This window comes from Python bivittatus, unplaced genomic scaffold (genome assembly GCF_059951505.1).
Source record: "Python bivittatus isolate LINGU-HERP-01145 unplaced genomic scaffold, Pbiv_v1 ctg000350_np1212, whole genome shotgun sequence".
In the NCBI taxonomy this organism is placed as follows: Eukaryota; Metazoa; Chordata; class Lepidosauria; order Squamata; family Pythonidae; genus Python; species Python bivittatus.
The window spans coordinates 26,293,474-26,318,461 of NW_028277074.1; the positions used below are offsets into that span (position 1 = coordinate 26,293,474).

General features: G+C 38.3%; 1 protein-coding gene across 3 annotated transcripts in view; it reads right to left on the minus strand.

Moving 5' to 3' along the window:
- TSPAN7 (tetraspanin 7) overlaps positions 1-24,988 on the minus strand; it is a 102,584-nt gene that overhangs the window by 14,402 nt on the left and 63,194 nt on the right. For 2 of the 3 annotated variants that reach the window (XM_088144775.1, XM_088144774.1), the window contains exons 2-4: positions 8,623-8,811; positions 4,957-5,031; positions 2,870-2,965 (exon numbers count right to left, since the gene is read on the minus strand). In XM_088144775.1, coding sequence (XP_088000901.1) covers positions 2,870-2,965; positions 4,957-5,031; positions 8,623-8,811 — 360 coding nt within the window. The remainder of the gene's footprint in view (positions 1-2,869; positions 2,966-4,956; positions 5,032-8,622; positions 8,812-24,988) is intronic. The other variant, XM_088144776.1, reaches the window with a different exon arrangement.

A 24,988-nucleotide genomic window follows, 5' to 3' on the forward strand; every position in this document is an offset into this window, starting at 1 on the left:
ATTTAGCAGAAGCACTCTGGAAGATTGTTAGCAATAATTTTCAAAACTAAGGACAGAAGCTCCCTCATGTATTCTCAAGCTAAAATACAGATTTTTGTTTAGGAGTTTGAAGAAGTTTCATTTCTAGGCATCTAGTGTTTGGCATGTCCAACCTGGGCTTGTGGAATGAATATTCTTCAAAGAGTAGCAAAAGCTGTAATTCTTTTTATATTGTTTGAGAACAGGTTTGCCCTAAGTTTGCTGTACATAAACCTATAAGGACTGGAATTAGACTAGAAAATTGTAAGGGCCTAAATAATCCCCTTAGGCCAGTTAGGTTGGTATTAGGCTAGCTGAAAAATACATAATAAAGAGACTACACATGGTCTCTTAGGCTTTCCTCCCCCCAACACTCATCTGTGTATTTTCCTGCTAAAAATGAGTATCCTGAAGAATTACTTCTGTGATAGCAAGTTTGAAATCTTGTTTAAGAAGGCTGGCTCCCAAATTCACAAGTCAATTTTGCCTCTGACCCCTCTGCTATATTACAGGACATTTTTAGCAAAGCTTAGAAAAAAAAATTTTTTTCCTAGCCTAAAATGAAGAAGGTAAAGTAAGATTTTGTGGGAAATGTGTGTTGCATTGTTTGTTTAAAAGAATACTGAGGCTGGAAAAGATAAGAATACTCTACAGGCCAAATTAGATATAGGAAGGATAGGGAACTTTTGAAAGCTACCATCAGTTTACAAGCACCTTCTCTGCAAGATGTGAAAAATAAGCTAAAGGGATGTGGATTTCAGACAACTCATGTGACAAAATTACAAAATCAGGTAGCTGAATCTGCTTCCAAAATTGGTGCCTTCCTTAAAGGCAATAGTTAAGGAAAAGCTAAAAGCAACCGTGTGCTCCCTTCTTGTGACTGCATTTCAGGAAAGAGACAAATGCAACAGCACATTGACCATTTGAAACTTGACAAAGCATGCCTGTCTTTTAATGACATATATGTAGGGCTTGTTTTCTCTTGCTGTGATCATGCTTGCAGTGATGATTCCTGCTACAATCCATTAGAAGTAAGAGCTATATGAAGGACACTTCATCAGATGCCTTCAGCATAAGAAAGCGTAGTTACACAGAAGCACAGAGGTTGGCTGAAGCTTTAGGCACGTTTAAGGATTATCTTTTAGACTGTACCTACAAGGTGCATTAGACTATTATAGAAATGATTTTAAATGGCGATGAAATCTCTAGATTTCCTAATGATTTACAGTAGGCCCTTTTCAAGAATGATGACATACCGTGACAAGACCAAGAGGGCAGTTCAGGGTGGGCTAGCCTTCAGTGTAATAACAGTGAGAAACAACAGACAGAACTCACAGGCCACTAGTTATAAAGGCCCACGTACCTTCAAAGCAGGACAGGCGGGTTGCCTGTCCGCAGACAAAGGATATGGGTCAAAGATACATCTTTTATCATGGTGGCTATTTTTCTAAATTTGGGTTTTTCATTGTTATTGTTTAGCTGCCCAGTGTCATGGAAGTAAGATGGGCAGCCATATAAATTGAATGAATGAAGAGAGAGACAGAGCGTGAGCACATTTTGGGAATCTATTTTGTCTTTAAAAGAAGAAACATCGTATTTAACATTTTAAAATGTATCCTAACAGACGGAACATAATGAATGGAGAAAATGGTTGGAAAATTGGTGTATTAGTCAGTTGGCTACATACAGAGAAAAAAGGGATGAGCAGGAACACTATAAGGAGGAATTGGCATAGGAACTGGAGTTCTAAACACCATAGTTATAGATGTGATATCTAATAAACTGGGCAATACAACTGCAGAAATCCAGAAGCTGGGTTAGTCAATTTCTGCCTCCTTAACCATTTTGATTGAATTGTTGGAGGATACCCTAAAGGTATTACCCAAATGGCACACTTTGGAATGAGGACAACAATTAATAATTGTTCAGGCTATTGGGTCCCTAAAAACTAATGCATCCTGGGATATAATGTGCTTCCAAGGCTAGAGCATGGGATTGTAAGTAACCAAGCACATCATATGAGAGGGTTTAAATGGTCATACTCAATGGAGGTGAAGAAACTCATTTGGGAAAATGCAACCATAGAAGAGAGGTTGAAAGAGACCGAAAAGCAGTCAGTTTTATTTTTCTGTGTCATTGTAACAAAATTGTTATGTATATATTAATTCTAACAGCCCAAAAGGAATGGACAATATTTCCCATGATTCCTCTAGGTCTTAACTTGCCCAATAATATGGTGCTTTCTCAAGCCCTCAAAAACAATTTTTGCATATAATAATGATAGTAATTGGGTAGAAAGGAAATCTCAGACACGAGAGGGATGTAATAAAGGGGAATGTTTAGAATAGATATGTGATGTTCTGATTCTTCCTGAACAAAAAGCCTGCCTATTTTATAAACAGAATGCATCAAAGGAATGTAAGTTGGATATTTAATCAGAGGACAGGAGTATAGTGGGAATGTGGGGAAAAGTTGTTTATACCATCTTGCTTATTGGTTTGGTTAATCCAAAATATATCCCTCCTATTATCAGGCTTATATATCTGAGATATTTGATATTTGCCACTGACAGAAAAAAGTGAAAACACAGGAAGCAGCCTTCTACATAAACAGATCACTGGGCCCTCTAGCCCAATATTACCAGCAGTAACTGGCAGTAGCTATTCTGGATGGCTGCAACTGACCTTGGGACTTTCGGCATGTAAATCATTTGGCTAAAATATCCGGAACTAGAAAAATGACTACATAGGTACAGTTGATGTATTGAATCCATAAACAACACTGCCAACCCCTGAAACCCCTGATACTGCAGTCAAAACACTGATTTTCAATTTAGCAGTTCTAAACTTACACTCTGTTGTACATCATCCACTGCACGGCTCTTCTCATCATTTCCATTGTAATTCTGGATGGCTTCAGTGTATGTCCTAAGGAAAGTGTCCTTGATCTAAATGGAAATTAAGACAATAGGGTAAGCTGCACTGGGGCAACAGCCCAATTAACTTTCCAGTAAGCTCTCTCCTGCCCACCCCCAACAGTGAGGAAACATGTGATTTTAAATGAAAAGACAAAAGTATTTTTCTCATGCCATTCCTCCTGAAAAAAACATTCAAGAGCAGTGAAAGTCATCTGTGAACATTCAATAGTTCTCTGCATTGGTACACCCTACAGCAGAATTACAATTAAGTCTCACATTTGGTATTGTGAGAGCCAAAATCCAAACTGATAAAGGGAGGAGCAGTTATTTAGAAAAAAGGAAGAAAGAGCAAATGAGGGTGCCCTGCCTTTACAAAAGCAGCAGGCCTGCTCTCCTCTTCTCTGCCCTCTTCACTGTAATAGCATCAGAAAGAATACTCCTGCCCTAATTGACAATTATAGAGAGGCCTCATATGAAAACCAGAATTCTTGTGTGGTAACCCTAAGCCATTTTTCCCCTAATAAATGTTACTAATCAGAGCTCTAAGAGACTTGTTCTCTGTATTAACTATTTCCAGTCCTGGAAGGGTCAAGAAGTCAGAGGTAAAAAGAGAAGGAAAGAAGGGAGGGAGGGGGGAAGGAAGGGAGGGAGGGAGGGAGGGTTTGAGCTGCCTTTCCAGCAAACCTGATAGTGGTGTCATACTTCATTTGCCAGCATTATCCATGTCAGTGGTTCTTAAACATCAAGACCCCTTTACATTGTTAAAAATTATTGAGGACCCCAAAGAGCTTTGGTTTATGTGGGTTACATCTATCAATATGTACTGTGTTAGAAATTAAAACTTAGAAATGTTAAAATATTTATTTATTTGACTTTAAGGACCCCCTGAAAGCAGTTGACTTTGAGAACTGCTGATCTAGGTTTCTTAGAGAAATTGAAGAGTTTGCTGGGAAATACATCACTATAATAATTAGGCTAGAACAGTATATATTTGTGCCAAGAACAGAATTTCCCAAAAGTTTCTATGCATTTCTGTGTGAACCCAGGAAAAGACTTGGCTATTTTAAAGAACTGCAGATAGGTGCCACATTCATGCCCACACATGTTTCAAAACACCTTTTCTGAATATTCAGTCATTCAGATATTTCAAATCTGAAAATGCCAGTGGTTGATTCTTTAGTTGCTTCTAAAAAGCAAAACATTTCAGGGACATAATAGAACTGCAGGGACTTTTTAGAAGCATAAACAATATCCTAAATTTTAACTGCTATTTCCTAATTAGAAACGATATGTATTTCTGAAGAGAAGCCCCAGGTCCTGTGTCATTGAAGCAATGTTAAGAGTTCCTTAATCTGAGAATGTGACAGAAAATTTTAAAGAAAGAAAGAAAAAAGAAAGCCAAAACAAACCCTTCAGGACACCAAAAATAGCTTTTTGGACTCCTTCCCCCACATTATTTTAATCAGGTGTTTTTTGTCAGATATTTTTCATTCAGCTTATGAAAAATATGCCACAATATGTACAGAATGGTGCAAAAGACACATCTGCCTTGGACTCAAATTGTTTTCCAATTTCATCAGTGTTTGATTTTATTTTTTTTTTAAGCGCAGGAAAGAAATACAATTTTCAAAGCAGCAACACAACTATTTTAGTTGGGTCTTGCATTCTCAGAAATCCTCTCTACATTACAGTCAAATACTTGTCCAGTTGAAGTAGCAGCACTTATGTAAACAGTTTAAGCTGTCTTGCTCTCTTCAGCATAAATTAAAAGAAGATCTGCCCAATGGACAAAGAAATAAATTTAACTCAAAGGTAAATACAGAATAGTAAAAGCCAGAAGCCATCATTAAATCCTTTGACATGAAATGAAAACAGGTTTTTGCACTGTACATCTTTCTGCCAAATGAAGTAGCACCCAAAATACACAGAGCTGCTGAATTTATCTAAATTATAATAGCCAGTATCCTAAGAAGCTTCAGCCAGTGTTGCCACCAATTTACCAACAAAGAATTTAGACTCACCTCATGGCGAAATACAAATCCTGAAATGCCAGCGACTAGCTCAGCCAGGAAGACCAGAGATAGAAACATAGCATACTGAAAAAGAAGAGATAAAGAAAGAGAGAGAGAGAGAGAGAGAGAGAAGAAACATACACAGGTATAGAACAGATTACACACTGAAGAGGGCTTCCATCCAGTATATGTTTTATTACTGGGGGGCAAAACAGCAACTCTAATACACTAGTCTTAATTCTCCTTCGCAACCTTAGGTGCACACAGTCAGCACTACACGAAAGACCAGTAAACCAGCCTTCCTTAGGGTATGAGACCACCACTCCTTCTGTCTTGGTTAGCTTACTCATCCAATTTCACGAGACCAAAAATAGATATGGGAATGCTAGGAAAAAATAGGTGGGTGGGAGGGGGGAATCTGTCCTCCAAGCCCTTTTCATTAGTTAAAAAGAACTACAAAAAAGATACTACATCTAGTTAAGGAAAGGTATTCATATAATGGAATATGCTCCTGATTCAACAGGAAGACTTTTCTAGGCAGGATCCTTTTAATTCTTATGCTGAGGAAAGCAGCACGTATATGAAAAAGGTGCATGGCTGCTTCCCTGGGATTGTCTTTTTCACAAAAGAAAAGGGCTCTGAGCCTTCTTTATTGAGGAAATGTCCTGCTCAGTACTGGTGGATTTATTCTTTTCTTTCTACTAGGCTAACTAAACTCCAAAATACTGGAAGTGGAATGGAGTGGCACCATCTTGAACTGCTTGGTCAAGACGATGATGTAGTCCTAAAACTTTTGGGGCGGCCTATAGCCAAACAAGCGGCCATTGATAACCCAACCCCATCCCCATATGGCTAGCCAAGTCCCTTTCAGAGCTGTGGGTCTCCTTGTATGTGATATAATTTGTTAATTTCAAATTCACAAGAAGATCTTGGGATCATAGCTTGGATATAGTCCAGCCCAGGAATTAAAGCAATTCTTCCCTTTATTCTGTGTTCATTCTGGTCATACAAGTAGATGTTCAAATGTGAAATGTTTGCAGTTGTACATACATTTATTTGCAACCATAGGTTTTAGCAAAATTCATATAAAATTACAATGATCCATATCAGTTCAATACATCCCCTCTGATATTAACAGCCCTATTTGTCAACATCTGCTTTTGTATCCTCCTTGCGGCCATTGAAAACAATGCAACTGGTTTTGTTACATGTTTATCTACATGAGTCAACAGAAAATAGATTTTTTTCTTCTAAACAAGACTGATTCAGTTGGATTAACAAAGACATGATGAATCTAGCTCTAGATTTCTGATATAATTTGCAATGTAATAAGTAATGGATCAGATCTTCCACCTGTGAGTTATTACAAATGCATAAATGGTATGCAGTTGGTAGTCCTTTACATCTTCCATCCAAATAGGCTGTCGGCATTGCTGGAAAACAGAGTTCTGTGAAAGTCTCAGGGAATGGGAGGTAAGAGACTGTAAATAATATGACATTCCTTGACTATCCTTAAAAGATTGATACCACTTAGCTTACATACCCACTCTCTATCTTGTCTAAAATCTTTTAAAAAATAAGTAGTCCCTCAATGGTGTATGATAATCTGTGTCATTCAACAGTTCCTGATCTAGTGATAATTATGAGAATAGTTTTAGATACAAGTTCACTCATCTATTACTGTTAAATTGTTTGTGGAGGCATTGTTTTGCCAAATAAGTATTGGGCATGAAGACTAGTCTCCTATAATATAAGATTATTGTTTTCTTTACCTTTATATTAATTGATGGAAGGCCCACTTCTAATCTCAACATTGCTGCTGGTATTCATGGGGGTAAGGCTAAAACTGATCTCATGAATTTATTCTGGACCATTTCTAATTCTTCTAGTTTACTGAAACTCCAAATTGGGGCCCAATGTGAAATGTTAATCCATGCTAATAAAGGAAAATGTTATACAGGATTGCAAAATCTGTGACAGTCCAGATTGTGCTGGACTATATCTCTTGTTTTCTAACCTTTGGCCATTGGGTTGGGGACAGATTTGCTTTTGATATATGGGCTTTGACTGAACATTCATTCCTTATGCATCCACACTTGAGAATTCAGAAGCAGGTTCCCTCACCTTCTATAAAAAGGCAAGGGCAACAATAATATCTATCTTTTAAGAGTGCTGTGAAAATTGAAAAGTGAAAGAAACGATTGTGACTTGCCTGAACATTAACAATACTGCCACCTTGGTATTTTAATGGTCTGTTATTTCTGAAGTCTTTATTGTTCTATGCTATGTTTCTAACTGATATGTCATTGTTGTTGTTGTTCTTGAAAGTTGCCTTCTAAATTTCTCCAAAATTGTAAAATAGGATATCAATCCTTTTAAATAAATAAATAAATAAATAAATAAATAAATAAATAAATGGCTTAGCAATCAAAACAATTGAAATTACTTTGTACTTAAATAGTTACCTGCTGAAAAACAAGTTTTTTAAGTGAATGTATTCATTAAATACACTAGTAAGATACTGCCTCTACATGCATGCACACACACACACACACACGCGAGAAAGGATGGTCTAGAACAAGGGTCCCCAAACTCTTCAGCTCATCAACCCCTTCATGAAGTTTCAGGTTTGTCCATTGTGAACAAACTGGCAAAAAACAAATCCTGAAATAAATATTTAGTTTTATTCAAAAGCACTTAAAAATAAAAGGTGGGTATTTTAGAAGACTAAAACCACAATTCCATTAAAAATCAGTGGCACCTACTTTCCACGTGACTGCAGTCTCTGGGGTCCCACAGAAGCAACCCGAGCAGGGATTTCTGTGGCATTTTCTCTGGCAGCAGCTGCTAGCTGGCTTCGATTCTCAGCTCATTTGAGGAAGCTAGTTGGGAGTTGCTGCCAGAGAAAATTCTGCCAACATGGGCATATTGATCTCTTCTATGTAGACTTCAGGACTGCAGCCAAAAGATTTGTTAGCAGAAGTAAGACTGTTATCTCAATGACATACATTTGGATATGCTTGTAGTAACTCCCCACCCGCCCCCAAACACCCATCACTACAGTACATCTTTCTTACCACTCTCACATTAATTACTTCTTCCCATATCTGTAATGGAAAACCTATGCAAAAATGTGTACTTGTTGGCAAAAGTGTGTACTTGGTGGGGTTTTTTTTTCCTGTTCTTCTGCTTTCCATAAAGTTATATTAATTGAATTTATGTATTAAATACCCACACCCAAGAATTATTTAGAATTGTTTACTCTGTTTTCTAAAACACTGTAGTTGTGACACAGAGTCCTTTCAACTTAACCCATGGTTTATTCAAAATTCAAAGCTACCCTGAAAAAGTTAACATATTCAAATACTGTTCACTTACAGCACTGTACCTAAGCCACCGCAATTCTTTTCTGATTCTAATCTCTTTCTGAGAAAAGAAATTAGTGAATGGCAGAAAGATGCAAGTTATTCGCATAATTAAATCATTTCCCACATTTTAAAGAGATCAGCATCTTTCTTTTCAAATCAAGCTACTTCCTAGGTATATACTGTATAAACAGAAAATATACCCATTTATGGGAAACAGTGATTATACTCTCTGGTTCTTCACGGATGTATGCCTACGTGTTTATCTGAACCTGCAGCACTCCAGAATCAAGTTATTTAACCTCCTCACCAGTTTCAGCATCCATGGGCTTCCCCGACATGTTGCAAAGCAGCCAAACAGTCCAAAGACAATGATTGTGGTACCCGTCCCGATGAGAACATATGGAGCATTAGTGGAGTTTTCAGCAATAAGTGAGATATATGTGCCTAAAGTCAACTTCCCCCAGACACCAACAGCAAGAAGGATAACACCAGTTATCTGGAGAAGAAGAAGAAGAAGAAGAAGAAGAAGAAGAAGAAGAAGAAGAAGAAGAAGAAGAAGGAAAAAAGAGGCTTGGTTAGATTTTATAAGGATAATACAGTACTGACAGCACAGGGTTTTGTTTTTTAATGTACAGAATTGCTGATCAGGAAAAATATGAAAGCATTTATTAGGCTAATTTGGGAAAAGCAATGCCACAAGTGAAACTCCGTAACAAGCCAGCACCCTACACAAGCCATTTTATCAAGCAAAGTATCCAGCATACTTATGGGATACCTCATGCTCATTGTTTTGCTCAAGCTTTTTCTGTCATCCACTGCAAAATTTACATTTATTTATTTTATTTTGTCTTGCTGTTAAGTCCTGGTTGAAATCTGAAACATGAAAATGTTTTCAATCAGTCCTCTTCATTCTACAGCCATCCAGTTCCCCCAGCCAGCCTGGCCCCAGGCAATTCTGTTTTAGTCCTAAAACATCTGGAAAGCACTGACTGGGAAAGGCCACTCCAGATGTCCTATAATTCACAAGAAAAGTTCAGTCACTGATTCCTTAGAAGAAGTGCTGGGTTTAAGTTGTGGTGTTCTCAGTCTGTCTTTATATTATTTTAAAAAAAGAAAAGCCCAAGCAGACTCCATTCATAATAATCCAGCATAGAGAGGGATGGCAAAATCAAGATGTTCTTTGCTGACATCTAGTGGACACAGTGAAATATATAATTTGCATATGTGGATACAGTACTTATTCTTTCACACATGGGATTATATCTAGAAATGACAGGTTTGTGGGGAGGTTTAAGGAAAAAGGATATAAATAAATAGGATTACCATTTCTGGTTGTTGTACTGATTGAACAGTGACTTCTACAAAAGTTGCCTCACAAATCTAGTCCTCTTTTGCTTCTCAGTTGCTATGGTGGCCATCCAACAATCATGGCTGAAATACAGGTAGTCCTTATTTAGCAACCACAATTGGGATGGGCAATTTGGTCGTTAAGCAAAGTGATTGCTAAGTGAAACCGCAACTGTGCTTCCTTTGCTTTACAGATCTGCAAAGGTCGTAAATGTGAGGATTGGTTGCAAAGTTACTTTTCATCACCATCGTAACAGGCGCTAAATGAGGTAGTCGCTAAATGAGGATTATCTGTAGTTGCTTTTTTTCTCTGACTCATTTCATCCTCTTGAGCACTTAATTCATTGCACTGCTGCTGCTCTGTCAACTTCACATACACATACACACATGACATTTCCCCCAAACATACCCAATATTCCTGGATTACATTTACAGGTTCTTAACACTGTTCTAATTGCCCCCTCTCGTCAACAATACTGGCATTAAAAACACCAGGCTGACATAATCCAAGTTTATGTAATCCACATTTTTTCAGATAAAGTTGCACATGAAAAAAAGTTTTTACTGGAGACGATCACTACCTATTCGATCATTGGCTGTGACCATTGAACTACAGAGTAATGGCGCACATTCTGTCATGTCTCAGAATGTACAAGTGGTGAATTCTTGTTCTGAAATGATGATGATGAAGAAGAAGATAATCACAGATTATGGCTTACGTGGGGTAGTATAATTTTACTTATGCATATTTCATATTTAAAAACTATGCAAGTCTCTGCTTTAGCTGCATGAACGCATTTTGAATATAAATTAGATAGGCAAAATAAATGTTTATATGATTTACATATACTTTCCCTTACAGTCATATATTGGAAAGTATAACCTATTGTTGGCTCATGTGGTAGCTATAAATTTCAGAATAAAGGAATAAAATTGCAATGCATAAAACTTGCACTCATTGAATACATTCACAAATTAACCAGGCTACAGATTTTCATGTTCCTCTTGTTCACCAACCACTTACTATTACACATTTTAGAATGGTTAGCCTGACTGTTGCTTTGGAGACAGAAAAGCACAGAATAAAGTATTAAATGGAAATACATCACACAAGCTAAAACTGCCAAGCATGACCAGCAAGATACTTTTTCTAGCTGACTTGTTTGTCAGCTCTTAAAAAAACAGTTACATACATAAAATCAAAGAATCATTTCTGAATTGTGAAGAAACTAAAGGGGAAAAAAAGCTGCTGTTAAATGGGAGGAGACAATTCAAAACAACAACAATATAGGGTTCTCTGACAATATTAAATTCAGCTGAAGTAAAGTATAGCAACCTTTTCCTAAACTCCTTGAATAATTATTCTGTGACAACAGTACTGAGAATTCCTTTCTTTTCCTTCTTGTTATCAGACCTGCAAAGTTTGTTTTTCTAAGAAAGAAAAAAACTATAGTACTGAAGAACTCAGGGGATGGAATACTTTTAATTCACATCCTTAAAATAGAGACATCTCTGTCAGGAGGCATTGAATCTGGAAAGATCAGCACTTAAGTTTTCCACCGAATCTTATTTAGCTCTATTCCACCACTGAGAGATGCAAACAGAAGCTGGTCATGAGGCTGAGTGCCCTGATTAGTCAGTCTAGTCCTAAGTCTTAACATTATGCCTTATTTTCCTCCAAACTAATATGAGAGCCATGATCAAGAGAATAAAGAAAAGATTCAACTATATTAAACTAGGTTTGTAGGGAAAAAAGCAACTACATTAAAAGATCACTGATATTAATATGCCATTTCCCTCATATAATGAGCAGATGGGCAGTGGCACCTGTAACAAGCCACAAAGTTGTTAAAATGATGACATGTGTATCATGATGCCATCGTACAAATGATACAATGTAGTACTTGTATGATGATTCCTGACACATATGAAGTTGAGCCATTGTCATTTGTTCCACTTGACTCTCCTGTTAATACCCACTGGAATGGGTCACATGTCCAGCTCCACATAATTTCAAGGAATATCCTAATAATAATATCAACATTCTTTTAATTTAGTCCTTCATTGTTCCAAAAACTCTATTTCGTTCAGTTGCTTCTTTTTATAAGACACAATACCTAACATTATATTAGGTTGGGCCATTACAGCCAGCAAGCTGCCTTAAGTCTCTTAAACCCCAATTTTACATTCCTGGAGCCTCCAGAAGAAGTAGTTACTAAATTGTAACTGAAGCTCTTTGAGTCATGATTTGTGAATCACAAGCACAGGTTCTGTGCCTACCAGAGCCTATACAGAATCTTCTAGAACCTACTGAATTCTTCACAGAAGTCCTATCATTTGTGTGTACCACAAAGACTAGATAATTCATCTATTCCCCTTAGTTCCTGAAACTGACATACAGTAGAAGGAATGTTGAAATCATTGAACATGTAGTGAAGTCAGAGGGTGGGTTGTGTGAATTCAAACCTGATCATCTGACAAATTCTTTGTGTGTGTATGTGTGTGAGTGTGTGTGTGCGCGCACACACATGCATGCCTTCAAGTCAGTTTTTGAAACCTGGCAACTGCCTGGACAAGTCTCTAGTTTTCGTGGCAAGATTTCAGAAGTGGTTTGCCATTGCCTGCTTCCTGGGGCTGAGACAGAGTGACTGGCTCAAGGTCACCCAGCTGGCTTCATGCCTGGTGGGACTAGAACTCATGATCTCCTGGTTTCTGGCCTGATGCCTTAACCACTACACCAAACTGCATCTTGATAAATTCATTACCGGTAAGTAATCAATTCTTCATCATGATCTCTGGGATTCATAGACATGAGTGAGTAGCTAGCATATTATCTGGAGGAGAGTCTAATTAAGGAAAGGACTCGTCTTCTGAAGGCTACATCCCTCTGATAGCAGAGGTCCAGCAATAATGTTGGATGAAAGCAGAACAACAGCATGAATAACATAGTTCTGATACTGGGATCCCATGAAAGAAAGCTACGTATGTTGTTATTATCACAGAATGAGTGCAGATCTGAACAGGTTACGTTGTTTATAGGCCTTGAAAAGTCAAAAATAGATGCTGAAGCCATTCATTTCAGACAGTACACAAGTGCTCTCCTGACACCAAATGAATGGAATGATCTCTCTGTTAGTGTCAAGGGATTAAAAAAAATACTAGGCAGTGAGTGAAGAATAAGAAAGAGAAGAAGCTTTACACAAAGTACATAAAATTCCCCACTCAACAAACCAAAGTCACGGTTGTTAAAATGTCATATTCCATGACAGGAGAGGAATGTGAGCAAGAATCATCAGTCAAAAGTCCCCAATATCAACATGGAGAGGAGAGAAATATTTCAAACGTTACTACTGAATTAAGAAAGAAGTAACTACTCAATAGAAGACAGAAAGAAGAGATGCCTATGTAATACATCTTTATGAGGAAGACAGTGTCAAATTATGCTTTTTCAAATATTTTTTTATTTATTCAACGTAAGTGGCTTACAAAAACTGTATGAACAATAATACTAAGATGTATACAAAATATAGTCTAACATCAATAACAATAACAGAACCAAGACATATTCCTGGTATATTCTTCATCAACTCCTCAATTTCCAAAAGCCCATCTAAACAGACAGGTCTTAACAAGCCATCTGAATGTTAACAGTCAGGATGCATGTTTTATTTCTGGGGGTAACTGATTCCACAGAAGGGGAGGTCTAGGAGAGAATGCTTGTTTCTAAATCTTCTCCTGTTGTACCTCCTAGGGACTGGGGACTCTCGGATGCACTCTCTGCCAGCATCCTTGGATGGGCAGTTTTCACTTAGACCAAGCAGCCTCACAGATACCCAGGTTCCAAGCCATGTAGAACTTTATAGGTTGTTACCAAAACCTTAAACTGCATCCAGAGACAAACTGTATAAAAACAATGACAAAATATGAAGAAACTGAATGAGATTAAAGTGTTAGTTTTGTGCATTGTTTGTGAAGGATAACGTTTAATTGCTGTGGAGGGCTTCCCAGAAACTAGGATGACCTCCTCTACCTTGGCTCTGAGGGAAGGTAGAACTGAATCCTCCAAGCTGTAAGATGGAGTCCCACAGTCCAGATTGTACTCCTGCCCCAAATCAATGGAGTGTAGATCAGGCCTGACTGAGAGGGAAAGGTAATTCTAGCAAGTGAGATGCAACAGAGGAGCAAACCATGATGAGAATGTAATTGGACGAATCCCTATGCATCTTAACTAGCATTCTGATCAGCAGGGGATCAGTGAAAAAAGATATCAGAGAAGTCCATTCCATAAGAACAGGAAAGCATTGTCTAGATATTGGGAGTTGTCTAGATACTGGGGATCTATTTCACTCCTCTGGAAAATTTTCAGCACTGATTGTTGTCCTGAGATGCAAAGAGATTGTCCAGAGATTTGATGAGCCATAAAGTTGAGGGATACAATTTCCATTTGTGAACGGCTGACTAATTTGATTATGTTCTCCACATTAGGGTCATCTCTGCAAAGTAAGATGTAAAAATGGAAGAGAGATCATTGCTTATGTATCAGACAATGTCTAATACAGTATATTCAAAGGTGGGAAACTTCCAGATGGGTGAATTTCAACTTCCAGAAATGTCAGCAATGGCCATGTTAGCTGGAGAATTGAAGACTACCAGTCTGGCAGTTGCTTAGGTTGAAAACTCTGATCCAATACAAACTGGATAGCTTGATTTGGAGGAAGCTCTCAAAGATTCAGAGCACCTTCCAAATTCTAACAATTCCTGCTTGTTGATATGTTTTGATGTGTCTGATGTGACCAAGTATCTGGGATGGAAAGAAATTGATGGTGCACTCTCTAACTAACCAAGAATAGGTTAGTTGGGAGCACCTGCACTGGGGAGGGAGGCGTGAAAGCTGCATGCTGAGTGCCATCATTTTGAAACTGACACCAGTGTAGGGACATCAGTAGAAGAAACTACCTGACATCCAAATGCAGTGGGATGATGTCTTGTAACCTGTCCCTCCCAGTGGCAAATTACATTCATCCAAGCAGCACAGAAGCATAAACATTATATGAGGGGAGGGTATGAATGAATGATGAAACAATTCTGTTACTTTGAGTGAGTTACTTGTGTTTGCCTCTTCCGAACTAATCAATGCTAACCTGAGAGCTAGGCCTCCTTAGAACAGAAGGATAATAAGACAGATTCCTAGCACTTTTCCCTAATTAGGACCTTTTCACATTGCTTATCCCATCAAGAAAACAGTATAATCAACTGTGAATATTCCTTGGCAGTTTGTGCTAGAACCAAGTGCACCAAAGAGGCAGGCATACCACAATTCAGAATCACTTCTTATGTAATAATTGCTGGCCATGTCCTATTGATCTCTGAGGTTTGTGTGCTCACTGAAGGTAAGTTCTAAGACAGACTGAAAGCTGTCCAGTCAAAGAGACATCATGGTCAAAAGTTCCACCTAGAGTCCTGAGCCTGGCTCCTACAGCTCTGTTATATGGGAAAGAAAGTATCAACATCCCTTCAGAGTCTCTGGACGCACTGTGACATGAATGCTCCATCTTAAAAGTTGGTGATCTCTGATCAAGGCAGAAATGAGATCACAGATCAGTATAAGAAATGGTGAAGTCAGGCTGTTGCAAGCCTCGGTGCATACTGTAGCAACTTCTGGGAAATGATAGGACCTTTGGAGAAGGATGAAAACAAAGGGGCTTCAGTAGTTATGGAGTTTGTAACTCCCAAAATCGGTTTACAACAGAATGAACAATTGTAAAGAGCCTGTTTAGTAAATCTTGGCAATGCTAACAGTCGACTGCATGACCTTTCTCAAGGCAGAAAAGATAAAGATTGTGTCCAAAGTTTGTTTCACAATATTAGTCCTTCCAGAATAGGGCTGCCCAGAAGGTGAAGGCCAGAATGTTTGTGGAGGAAGATAATAAAATCTTGTCCAAGCTCTTCACATTGGGGGGGAAAAAAACAGTAAGTCAAATAAATTAAACAAAGTAAATAAAATGAAATATGTCAAATAAAATACAGGTTGTCCTTGACTTACGACCATTTGTTTAGCAACTGTTTGAAGTTACAGTGGCACTGAAAAAAGTGACTTATGACCGGTCCTCACACTGATGACCACTGCAGTGTCTCCACGATCACATGATCAAAATTTGGGGACTTGGCAACTGGCATGTATTTATGATGGTTGCAGCATTCTGGGGTCACATGATTGCCATTTGTGACCTTCCCAATCAGCTTTCTACAAGCAAAATCAATGGGGAACCACATGATCCACTTAACAAACGTGATTTGTTTAACGACCACCGGAAAAAATGTCGTAAAATCAGGTGCGGTCACATGGCACCTCACTTAACGACCACACTGCTTAATTATGAATTTTCTGGTCCTTATTGTGGTTGTAAATCGAGGACTACCTGTAGAAGAAAACAAAAGAGAGGAAGCAAAAAATATTTCAGAATGCTTGATGACAACTCCATAGATATGCAGTTGCTGTAATGATCAAAAACAAAGTGAGGAGGATCAGTACAATCAATGCTAATCATGTAAATTAGTATTATTATTACACTTAAACATAAGCATGGCATAGAAATAAAGGAATAAAACTCTATCTATCTACCTATCAATCAATCAATCAATCAATCAATCAAATTACAATATTACAAAGGCAGTTCTAAAAGAATAGGGGGATACCAGATGTTTGTAATAGAAAGAATAGATAAACTGGGCCATACAAAACCTACTAACAATATATAACTAAACCATTTATATAAACCAGTTAAATCAATTAAGCCAGGTAAAATTAAACAATATACAACAGAAAAGCCAGGGAAGCCTGTCACTAAGGTCAGTCCAGAAGCCCCAGATTCCCAATCAGATCCGGACCCTATTCCAACTTTTAAGCCCAGTTTTAAAAATTAAAAAGTCATCTGTTCCCCAAAAAGGAAAGGAAAGCGGATTCCAAAGCTGTGGGAATAGGTCCTGAAAGGCTCTCAATCTTGAATTCACCACCAGTGCAGCAGGAACAGTCAAAAGTCCCCTTGAGGCTGAGCAAGCAGATTTTGTGGGGAGGTATCTGCTCAGCAATGAAGTTGGTAGGGAGAAATACTGTACCATACTGCCCAAAAGGCCAAAATTAAGATTTTATAATGGCATGTGGCCTTGAATGGAGGCTTCTGAAGTTTATAGAGATATGAGAAAAATATGGAAGGTTCAAAATTACACAGATGGAGTATTTTGAACTCAGGTCAACAGGCCATAGGTAGAAGAGGGGAGTCCTGCAAATAAGTTGTTGCAGTAATATAGATGTGAAAGAACCGGAACATAAGTTAGAAACTTTTCTGCTTCAGGTGTCAAGAACTGGTGAATATGTCAAATGTTATACAGATGAAACTGGCAGGCCCTCATAGTAACTGCACTGCATGACTATAGGGACAATCTGTTATTCACCCATATGCCCCAATTCCTGGCAAGTGACTCATTGATCCTTTAGACATATAGAAAAATCAGAAAGAGTTGGGAAGGGCAATCAGGGAAAATGCTAAAATCCCTTTGTCCATGTCTGAGACGATGGGCAGCCATCCATGATGAAAACTGCTGCCCTTTGTGTTTGGTTGGTGTTCCCGCAAAGAATTCTGTATAGAGCAGTGTTTCTCAATGTTATGCTGTCTGGGGAATTCTGGGAGTTGAAGTCCACACACCTTAAGGTTGCTGAGGTTGAGAAACACTGCTCTAGAGGATTCTGTACAAGCTCTGCCCTGGCATTCAGTACAATGAAGAAACTATTGTGGAGATAGTAGATGCATGAAATGTGGAGATAAAGTAGAAGATGCATGATTTTCTCCTGCTGATCGGGGAGAAGGAGAAGGAGAAGGAGAAGGAGAAGGAGAAGGAGAAGGAGAAGGAGAAGGAGAAGGAGAAGGAGAAGGAGAGCCTGCAGTTTCTTCCCCAGCAATAAAAATCTAAGTCCCACCATTGGCATCTGTGGCAGATGCAGGAAGACAAAAAATGTAATCAGTGGGGCCAATGTTTAATGGGCAGCAACCAAAGAAATCTGATTCAATCATGTTTCGGTACACACTGGGGACTTTATTGTCTCCACTATATTTGTTCCATTAACAAGGTATGTACTACAGTACTGAAAGGAAATCTTTTAGGACAAAACATATTGTTGCACACACATTTCTATTAGTAGAGATACTGCAGCTTGAGCTGATGAATATTTATGGATCAGAATAATACACAGGTTTCACATTTGTCAATTATATTTTTGATGAGACACCTTGCCATGCAATTGTACTTTTAAATGCTAAAACATCTGGATTGAATTAAGGATGCTTCAAAGTAATTAAGAATAAATGGTGACAAGTATGTAATTAGTTTGCCCATTTAGAGACTTTTTAAAAAAACAGGGTTTCGGGATATTTATTTAAATCTGAAGAAAGAGGGAGCAGGTATTCCATGCTGTGCATAACAATTTGTTTCTAATAATGTAACTGAAGTCGTTCTAACATGGTTTTCAATTGCAGATGTCTTTCTTTGCTTTATTTACACTGTATCCTGTAAACCACTACTCTTGATCAATTTGCATCACTGCAAGTTCATTTTGTATTAAATCAAAGATAATGAGAGGTAAAGGAAACAATTATTCCCAATGCCCAAATACAGAAAACCATATCTGCACATATGAATAATGCCACTACAATCTGGTTTCAGCAGTCCTCAGGCAACTTTACTTAAAATTGCGATTCTACATATCTAAAATCTCATTCTAATAATTATTATTATTAGATTCCTGTATCATACTAAGTCACATAATTTTGTTTTGATTATGTGATATGCAAACCTGTTCACATTGACAAGCCACAAACTACAACATATATGCCAAAGATCCACAAACTAACAAGCATTATTTTCATAAGCTAGGAACTGTAAGCACTGAAGATGTTACCTAGCCAGGTAATGAAACATTTGCAAGAAACGTTTGCAAGAAAACAGCCAAGCTCAGAGAACTCCAGGGACTCCAAAGCTAGGAATACTTATAACTATTTAAGGATCTGAGCTGGCCCCAGAAAGTATAACTGTAGACTTTACATGTAGATCATGACTTTAAGATATAAAAGTGTATGTAATCAGTTGTTCTATTAAAATATTATCCTCAATGTTGTCTGGAATTTTAAAACAAAATTATGAGTGTCACAGAACATTCTTTGAGATTCCAGAAGAGTGTTTAAAGAAGAAACTGTATAGTGTAACTGGTGTGTAAAAAAGGGAAAAAAGAAAAAAAAATGAACCCAGAAACTTTTGCCAGTGTTAAGAATATCCTCCATGTTTCTGGTCTTCTTTTCCTTTCTCATAACTGTACTATTTTCTTTTCCTTATTTTTAAAGATAATGATTGTCAGTGCTACTAAGCATATCTTTTCCCCCTTCTTTGGCCACATACTGGAGAAATATTAGCAATTCTCCACATCTGGAAATAAACCTTTCACTGAATCAGAACCTATCTAGTTGGAAGGCAGATAGCTGCAGGTTAAAATAAGCAACTCAGTCAATAAATAAGTTTATTCTTATAAACCAGGTCATAACAATGTAGCATAAATTACAGTAAAATACATAAAATTTAAAAAATAATAAAAAGAGTATTGGATGTGATGGCAGCAAAAGCAGGGTTAATAGATAAAAGTTAAAGACCGGATAGAGTCATGAACTAGTGAACTCACACCTCAGGGGAGCAAGATGGTAATCTTGGTGGTTAAGTCTGCAGATCTGTTGAAGTGGGGCAATGATGATCAGGTGTGGAATCGGGTGTTAAGACCGTTAGCCTCAATCAAAGAAATGGAGAACAGAGATGTAGATGTGAGACTAGATAAGGTGCAAATAACAAACTTCCCAAACCATGCAAGGCCCCAGATGCAGGGAAACCACCAGTGGCCATGAAGATGAATCCATATGGTTCAAGAAGGGGTCACATTATTATGGGATGTGAGGTTTTGAGGGTGTGTGCTTGATTATGTAACCAATCATGTAATTGATTGTTATTGCTGTTGTTTATGACAGAGTATAAAAAGTTTGTGCTTTTTGAACTCAGGGCTCTCTTCTTGGGAAGGAGTCCTCAATTACTACGGTGCCTTAATGAATGAGTAATTGAGTTTCTCAATTCCAGTCTTTTGCTGGGTTAAAGGGCTGGGCTGAAAACCACGATTTGTGCCAACAGATGCAAAAGGTCAAAACAAACTCAAAACAGATCTATGATTAAGAACTTAATCATTTCTTTCTAAGTTTAAATGACAACAAGCACCTGACTACTGACAGTGGGAAATATATCTGCAAGAAGGTAATTCAATCATCCGAGATCTGAGCCCTTGAATTCACCCACCACCAATAGTTTGGCTCTGATCTCATAGGAAATGGGGCAGTGAAGGCCATAGTAAATAATGCTTTCTGTTTGATCACCACCACAATGACAGAGACACTGTTGAACAGGGCACTTACAAAAACTCCCTTCAAGATATGCGGAGGGCATGGTCTGCAAACAAAGGGATGCCTTTTTCAATGGGACACTGGTAATATTAACCAGATACTGGGAGAGGCTTTTATGTTTTTTATAATGATGAAACCAAGATGAAAGATTTGGATGACTGTACTGCAGTAACATCTTTATTGGCATCTCTTTCAAAAAGCCTTCTAATATTTTCTCTGTTCCAAGAGCTAAGTTCCCCCAAAGGAGTTAGGGAATACATGTGTAAGACAGGTGACAAAACTTTGCTTCGTTGATTACCAGCTGTGTAATGAAAAACACAAAGTTTTGCAAAGTTTTTTTTTTAAGGCTTTCTAGTTTCTTATAATGTCTCACCAATGCAAGATGTACTCTAACAGTGATGGAAGGTAACCCTTCCTCCATCCATACAGCTGTGTGAAAAAGAAAGTACACCCTCTTTGAGTTCTATGGTTTTAGGTATCAGGACATAATAAAAATCATCTGGTCCTGAGTGGTTCTCAAAAGTAGGTAAATACAATCTCAGATGAACAACAACACATGACATATTACACCATGTCATCATTTATTTTACAAAAAGAAAGCCAAAATGGAGAAGCCATGTGGGAAAAACTAAGTACACCCTTACTGCTTCCATAAGTATGAAGAGGCTAAGTAGCAGCCAGGTGCTGCTAATCAAATGCCTTTGATCAACTGATCATCAGCAAGTGTGACTACCTCTATAAAAGCTGACGTTTTAGGAGTTTGCTGGTTTTGAGCACTGAGGTGTGTGTTAACATAATGTCAAAGAGTAAAGACATCAGCAATGATCTTAGAGAAGCAATTGTTCCTGCCCATCAACCTGGGAAGGGTTATAAGGCCATTTCCAAACAATTTAAAGTCTATCATTCTACAGTGAGGAAGATGATTCACAAGTGGAAAACATTCAAGACAGTTGCCAATCTTCCCAGGAGTGGATGTCCCAGCAAATTCACCCCAAGGTCAGACTGTGCAATGCTCAAAAAATCCAAGAGTGACATCTCAGACTCTATAGGCCTCAGTTAGCATGTTAAATGTTAAAGTTCATGACAGTACAATTAGAAGAAGACTGAACAAGTATGGTTTGTTTGGAAGGGTTGTCAGGAGAAAGCCTCTTCTCTCTAAAAAGAACATGGCAGCAGAGCTTAGGTTTGCAAAGTTGCATTTGAACAAATCACAAGACTTCTGGAACACTGTCCTTTGGATAGATGAGACCAATGTGGAGATGTTTGACCATAATGCACAGCACCACATTTGGTGAAAACCAAACACAGCATATCAGCAGAAACATCTCATACCAACTGTCAAACACGGTGGTGGAGGGCTGATGATTTAGGCTTGTTTTGCAGCCACAGGATCTGGACACCTTGCAGTCTTTGAGTCAACCATGAACTCCTCTGTATACCAAAGTATTCTAGAGTCAAATGTGAGGCCATCTGTCTGAAAGCTAAAGCTTGGCCAACATTGGGTCATGCAACAGGACAATGATCCCAAGCACACCAGCAAATCTACAACAGAATGGCTGAAAAAGAAAAGAATCAAGGTGTTGCAATGGCCCAGTCAAAGTCCAGACCTCAACCCAATTGAAATGCTGTGGCGGGACCTCAAGAGAACTGTGCATAAACAAATGCCTGCAAACCTCCATGAACTGAAGCAATGTTGTAAAGAAGAGTGGGCCAGAATTCCTCCACAACTATGTGAGAGACTGATAAAGTCATACAGAAAACAATTACTTGAAGTTAGTGCTGCTAAACGTGGTTCTACAAGCTACTGAATCATAAGGTGTACTTAGTTTTTCACACATGGCTTCTCCATTTTGGCTTTCTTTTTGTAAAACAAATGATGACATGGTGTCATATGTCATGGGTGGTTGTTCATGTGAGGTCGTATTTACCTACTTTTGAGAACTGCTAAGGACTAGTTGATTTTTATTATGTCCTGATACGTAAAACCATAGAACTCAAAGAGGGTGTACTTTCTTTTTCACACAACTGAGATAACTAACAGAGGTTCCCTGGAGGAATCCCAAAATCTTCCTTATGAAGTGGTTTTGGACTACTTCCAGTTGGACAATAATCTCCTCATCTGTCCCTCAGATCTCAGCACCGTACAGCATCTGGGCATTTCTTTACCCTGGCATATTTTAACTGCATGGGAGGTTAAAATATGGCAATGCTCCAAAACAAAGGAATGGCAAGCTAGTTAATCAGTTTAATGGGGCATTTGGGGCATAAATGGGGGGCGGGGAGGTAGAAAGGAGGTTCAGAAAAGATACTGGCCATGATCAGATGATCAAAGCCCTATTCCTATATGCATGTAAGAAAAGGGACAGAGTTTTGATTGCATTATCATGGCCATCATCCTGACCTTTTTGATTTGCCCCCTCCCCTTCCTGGAGCCAATCATCCTTTAATAGATAACATACAATCCAAATTTAGAGTGGGATTGGAAGGCCATCTCCATAAAATAATCATTCCATAAAGTAACTTTACAAAGTTAGGGAGAACCTGGGAAACAGGAGCTGAACTTCAGAGGAAAATCAGCAGGTGTAGCAAGTGAAGGGTAGAGATGACCACTTTTTCTTCAGGTTTCAGGACTTGGTTGGAATTGACAGAAATAATTTGAAATTGTTAAGCACGCAGTGGCACTTTCCCACAGGGAAAGAGATAATCAGCCAGCTATCACTGCAAACCTCACATTAGCATCACACCTACGCTTCCCTAGTAAAATTTAGTGGTGCAGATGATACGCTGCTATAAAAGGGGCAGCAGCAAATTGTCCGTCTAAGAAGAGGGGCCTCTTTTAACGTAAAATGTGACTAATGAATGACTGTAATTTGATCCCTTGTATGATGATATGCTTAGAACACAAACTTCATTCCACGCTTTTATAATCAGTTCAGCCAGGTTTACATTTTAAGGCTGTGCACCGCTCTGGATTTGAAGGGCAAAATGTGACTTGGATGCACACACAACATCTGCTGGAAGCACCATCAAGCAGCTGCATCTTTATTTATTTATTAGATTTATAAGGTTGCCCAATGCTCCAAGCAACTCTCTTTATTTGTATGGTTGTCTGCCACAGCTGCAGCATGAACCAAGGGAAAAATGTATTTGATTTAAGGTGTTCCTGACCTGGGCTATGTACGTGCCCACGAGTACTTGGAATCACCTTTTGCCTTTTGAGTCTAAATCACCGCACAGCCTGTGATAGTTCCAATTCTGCTTCCTAGATAATGGCTCCCTTAAGGCCATCTGGGACCCCTTATTAAAAGACATGCAGTTAAAAAAGGCAACTGATAATTAGCACAGACTGTAGCACTGACAGCACGTCTGGCAAATTTTGCTCAACTTCACAAAGCTAAAATTTTAAATATTTTTGCTTTTTAAAAAACTATTTTGTATGTACAGAAATGAAACAGTTTGAAAACAGAAATATTGTTCACCATATCTCTCTATTTATTTAACATACCAGCAGGGGATTGTTAAGTAAATCACTGTAGCATTTGGTGCATTATTGAAGTGTTTCTCAACCTTGGCCACTTGAAGATGGGTGGACTTTAACTCCTAGAATTCCAAGCCAGCCATGCTGGGAGTTGAAGTCCACCCATCTTCAAGTGGCCAAGGTTGAGAAACATTGCATTGTTGCGATCTTAGGGATACAATTCTCCAGCTTATATTAATTAAATCAAGGTAATGCTTCCATGCTGATATCAATGGCAAATAATCTTTTTTTCTTTACTGACTACTTTCTGATCATCTCTCTGTAACAACAACAATTTTCCATCAAGACTATCACAGGGGATGAAGAAAAAAAAATCCTGAAGAGGTCTATTTCATTAGTCTTTGACCTTGTTATCACAGTTAATCTGACACAGAACATACACGGTCTCAGATCAGCAGAATATGAGACCTTTGAATTGTTCTGCCAAGTCATGCTACAGCAACAAGCCCTCTGAAGCAATTCCAATTGTTTTTATAACTTTGCCTCTATCCCTCTTTCCCATTTGCAACATGAAAGAACAATATCGCATTTATAGAAAGTCCAATCTTTAGTTATCTCCAGCCTGAGGTTTGTAAGCAATACTGGGATTCTTTTTCTGTTAAGAGCTGCATTTCTGCAGGAAAAATGGGCTGGGGGCCACTTTCTATTTGTAAGGAGAATCAAAGTTCAGAGTGAGTGGGCACAACTTTTTTTCTCACTGTCATCTCCTTATTCTATTCCCAGCAGGCTGCCACAAATGAAGCAATTTATTTTGGTGAAATGATTGTTTACTGAAGGCTGTATGAATCAGGCTGTTGTCAGCCACAGAAGCAAACTCTGTCTTAAATACTAGGGCTGTACATGCTTTGAAAATGATTTTGAAAAGTGCTCTGGGCCTCACATGAGCATAGCATTTCTTTGCTATTAATTAGAACAGCCACAAGTTGACTTATGAAGTGACTCTTAAAGCAGCTGCATCTTTTTTCAGGCTTATACGCTGATGGTTTGGAGGACAGTAAATTTGCACCCAATGCCTTTTCCTTCTCTAATTTAGACTGCTGTTTCTGTAACAATTCTCAGTGTACCAAGTGTTCAGATTTTCAAAATTTGTCTTACTCCTTATTTATTGTCTCAAGATGTTATAATTTTTCCATCTAGATAAAATTCCTTAAGTCACCTAGTGGGCATGCCATACTTCCTCTGTGTATTAATCTCATGGAAGATTTCCAAGACTCTAGAGTGCCCTCTGGGAGTCTTAGTAAAGAAGCTTCTAAAAGAACATCAGAGAATGCTTTATTACTGTGGGAACAAGCTGCAGTTAGCCA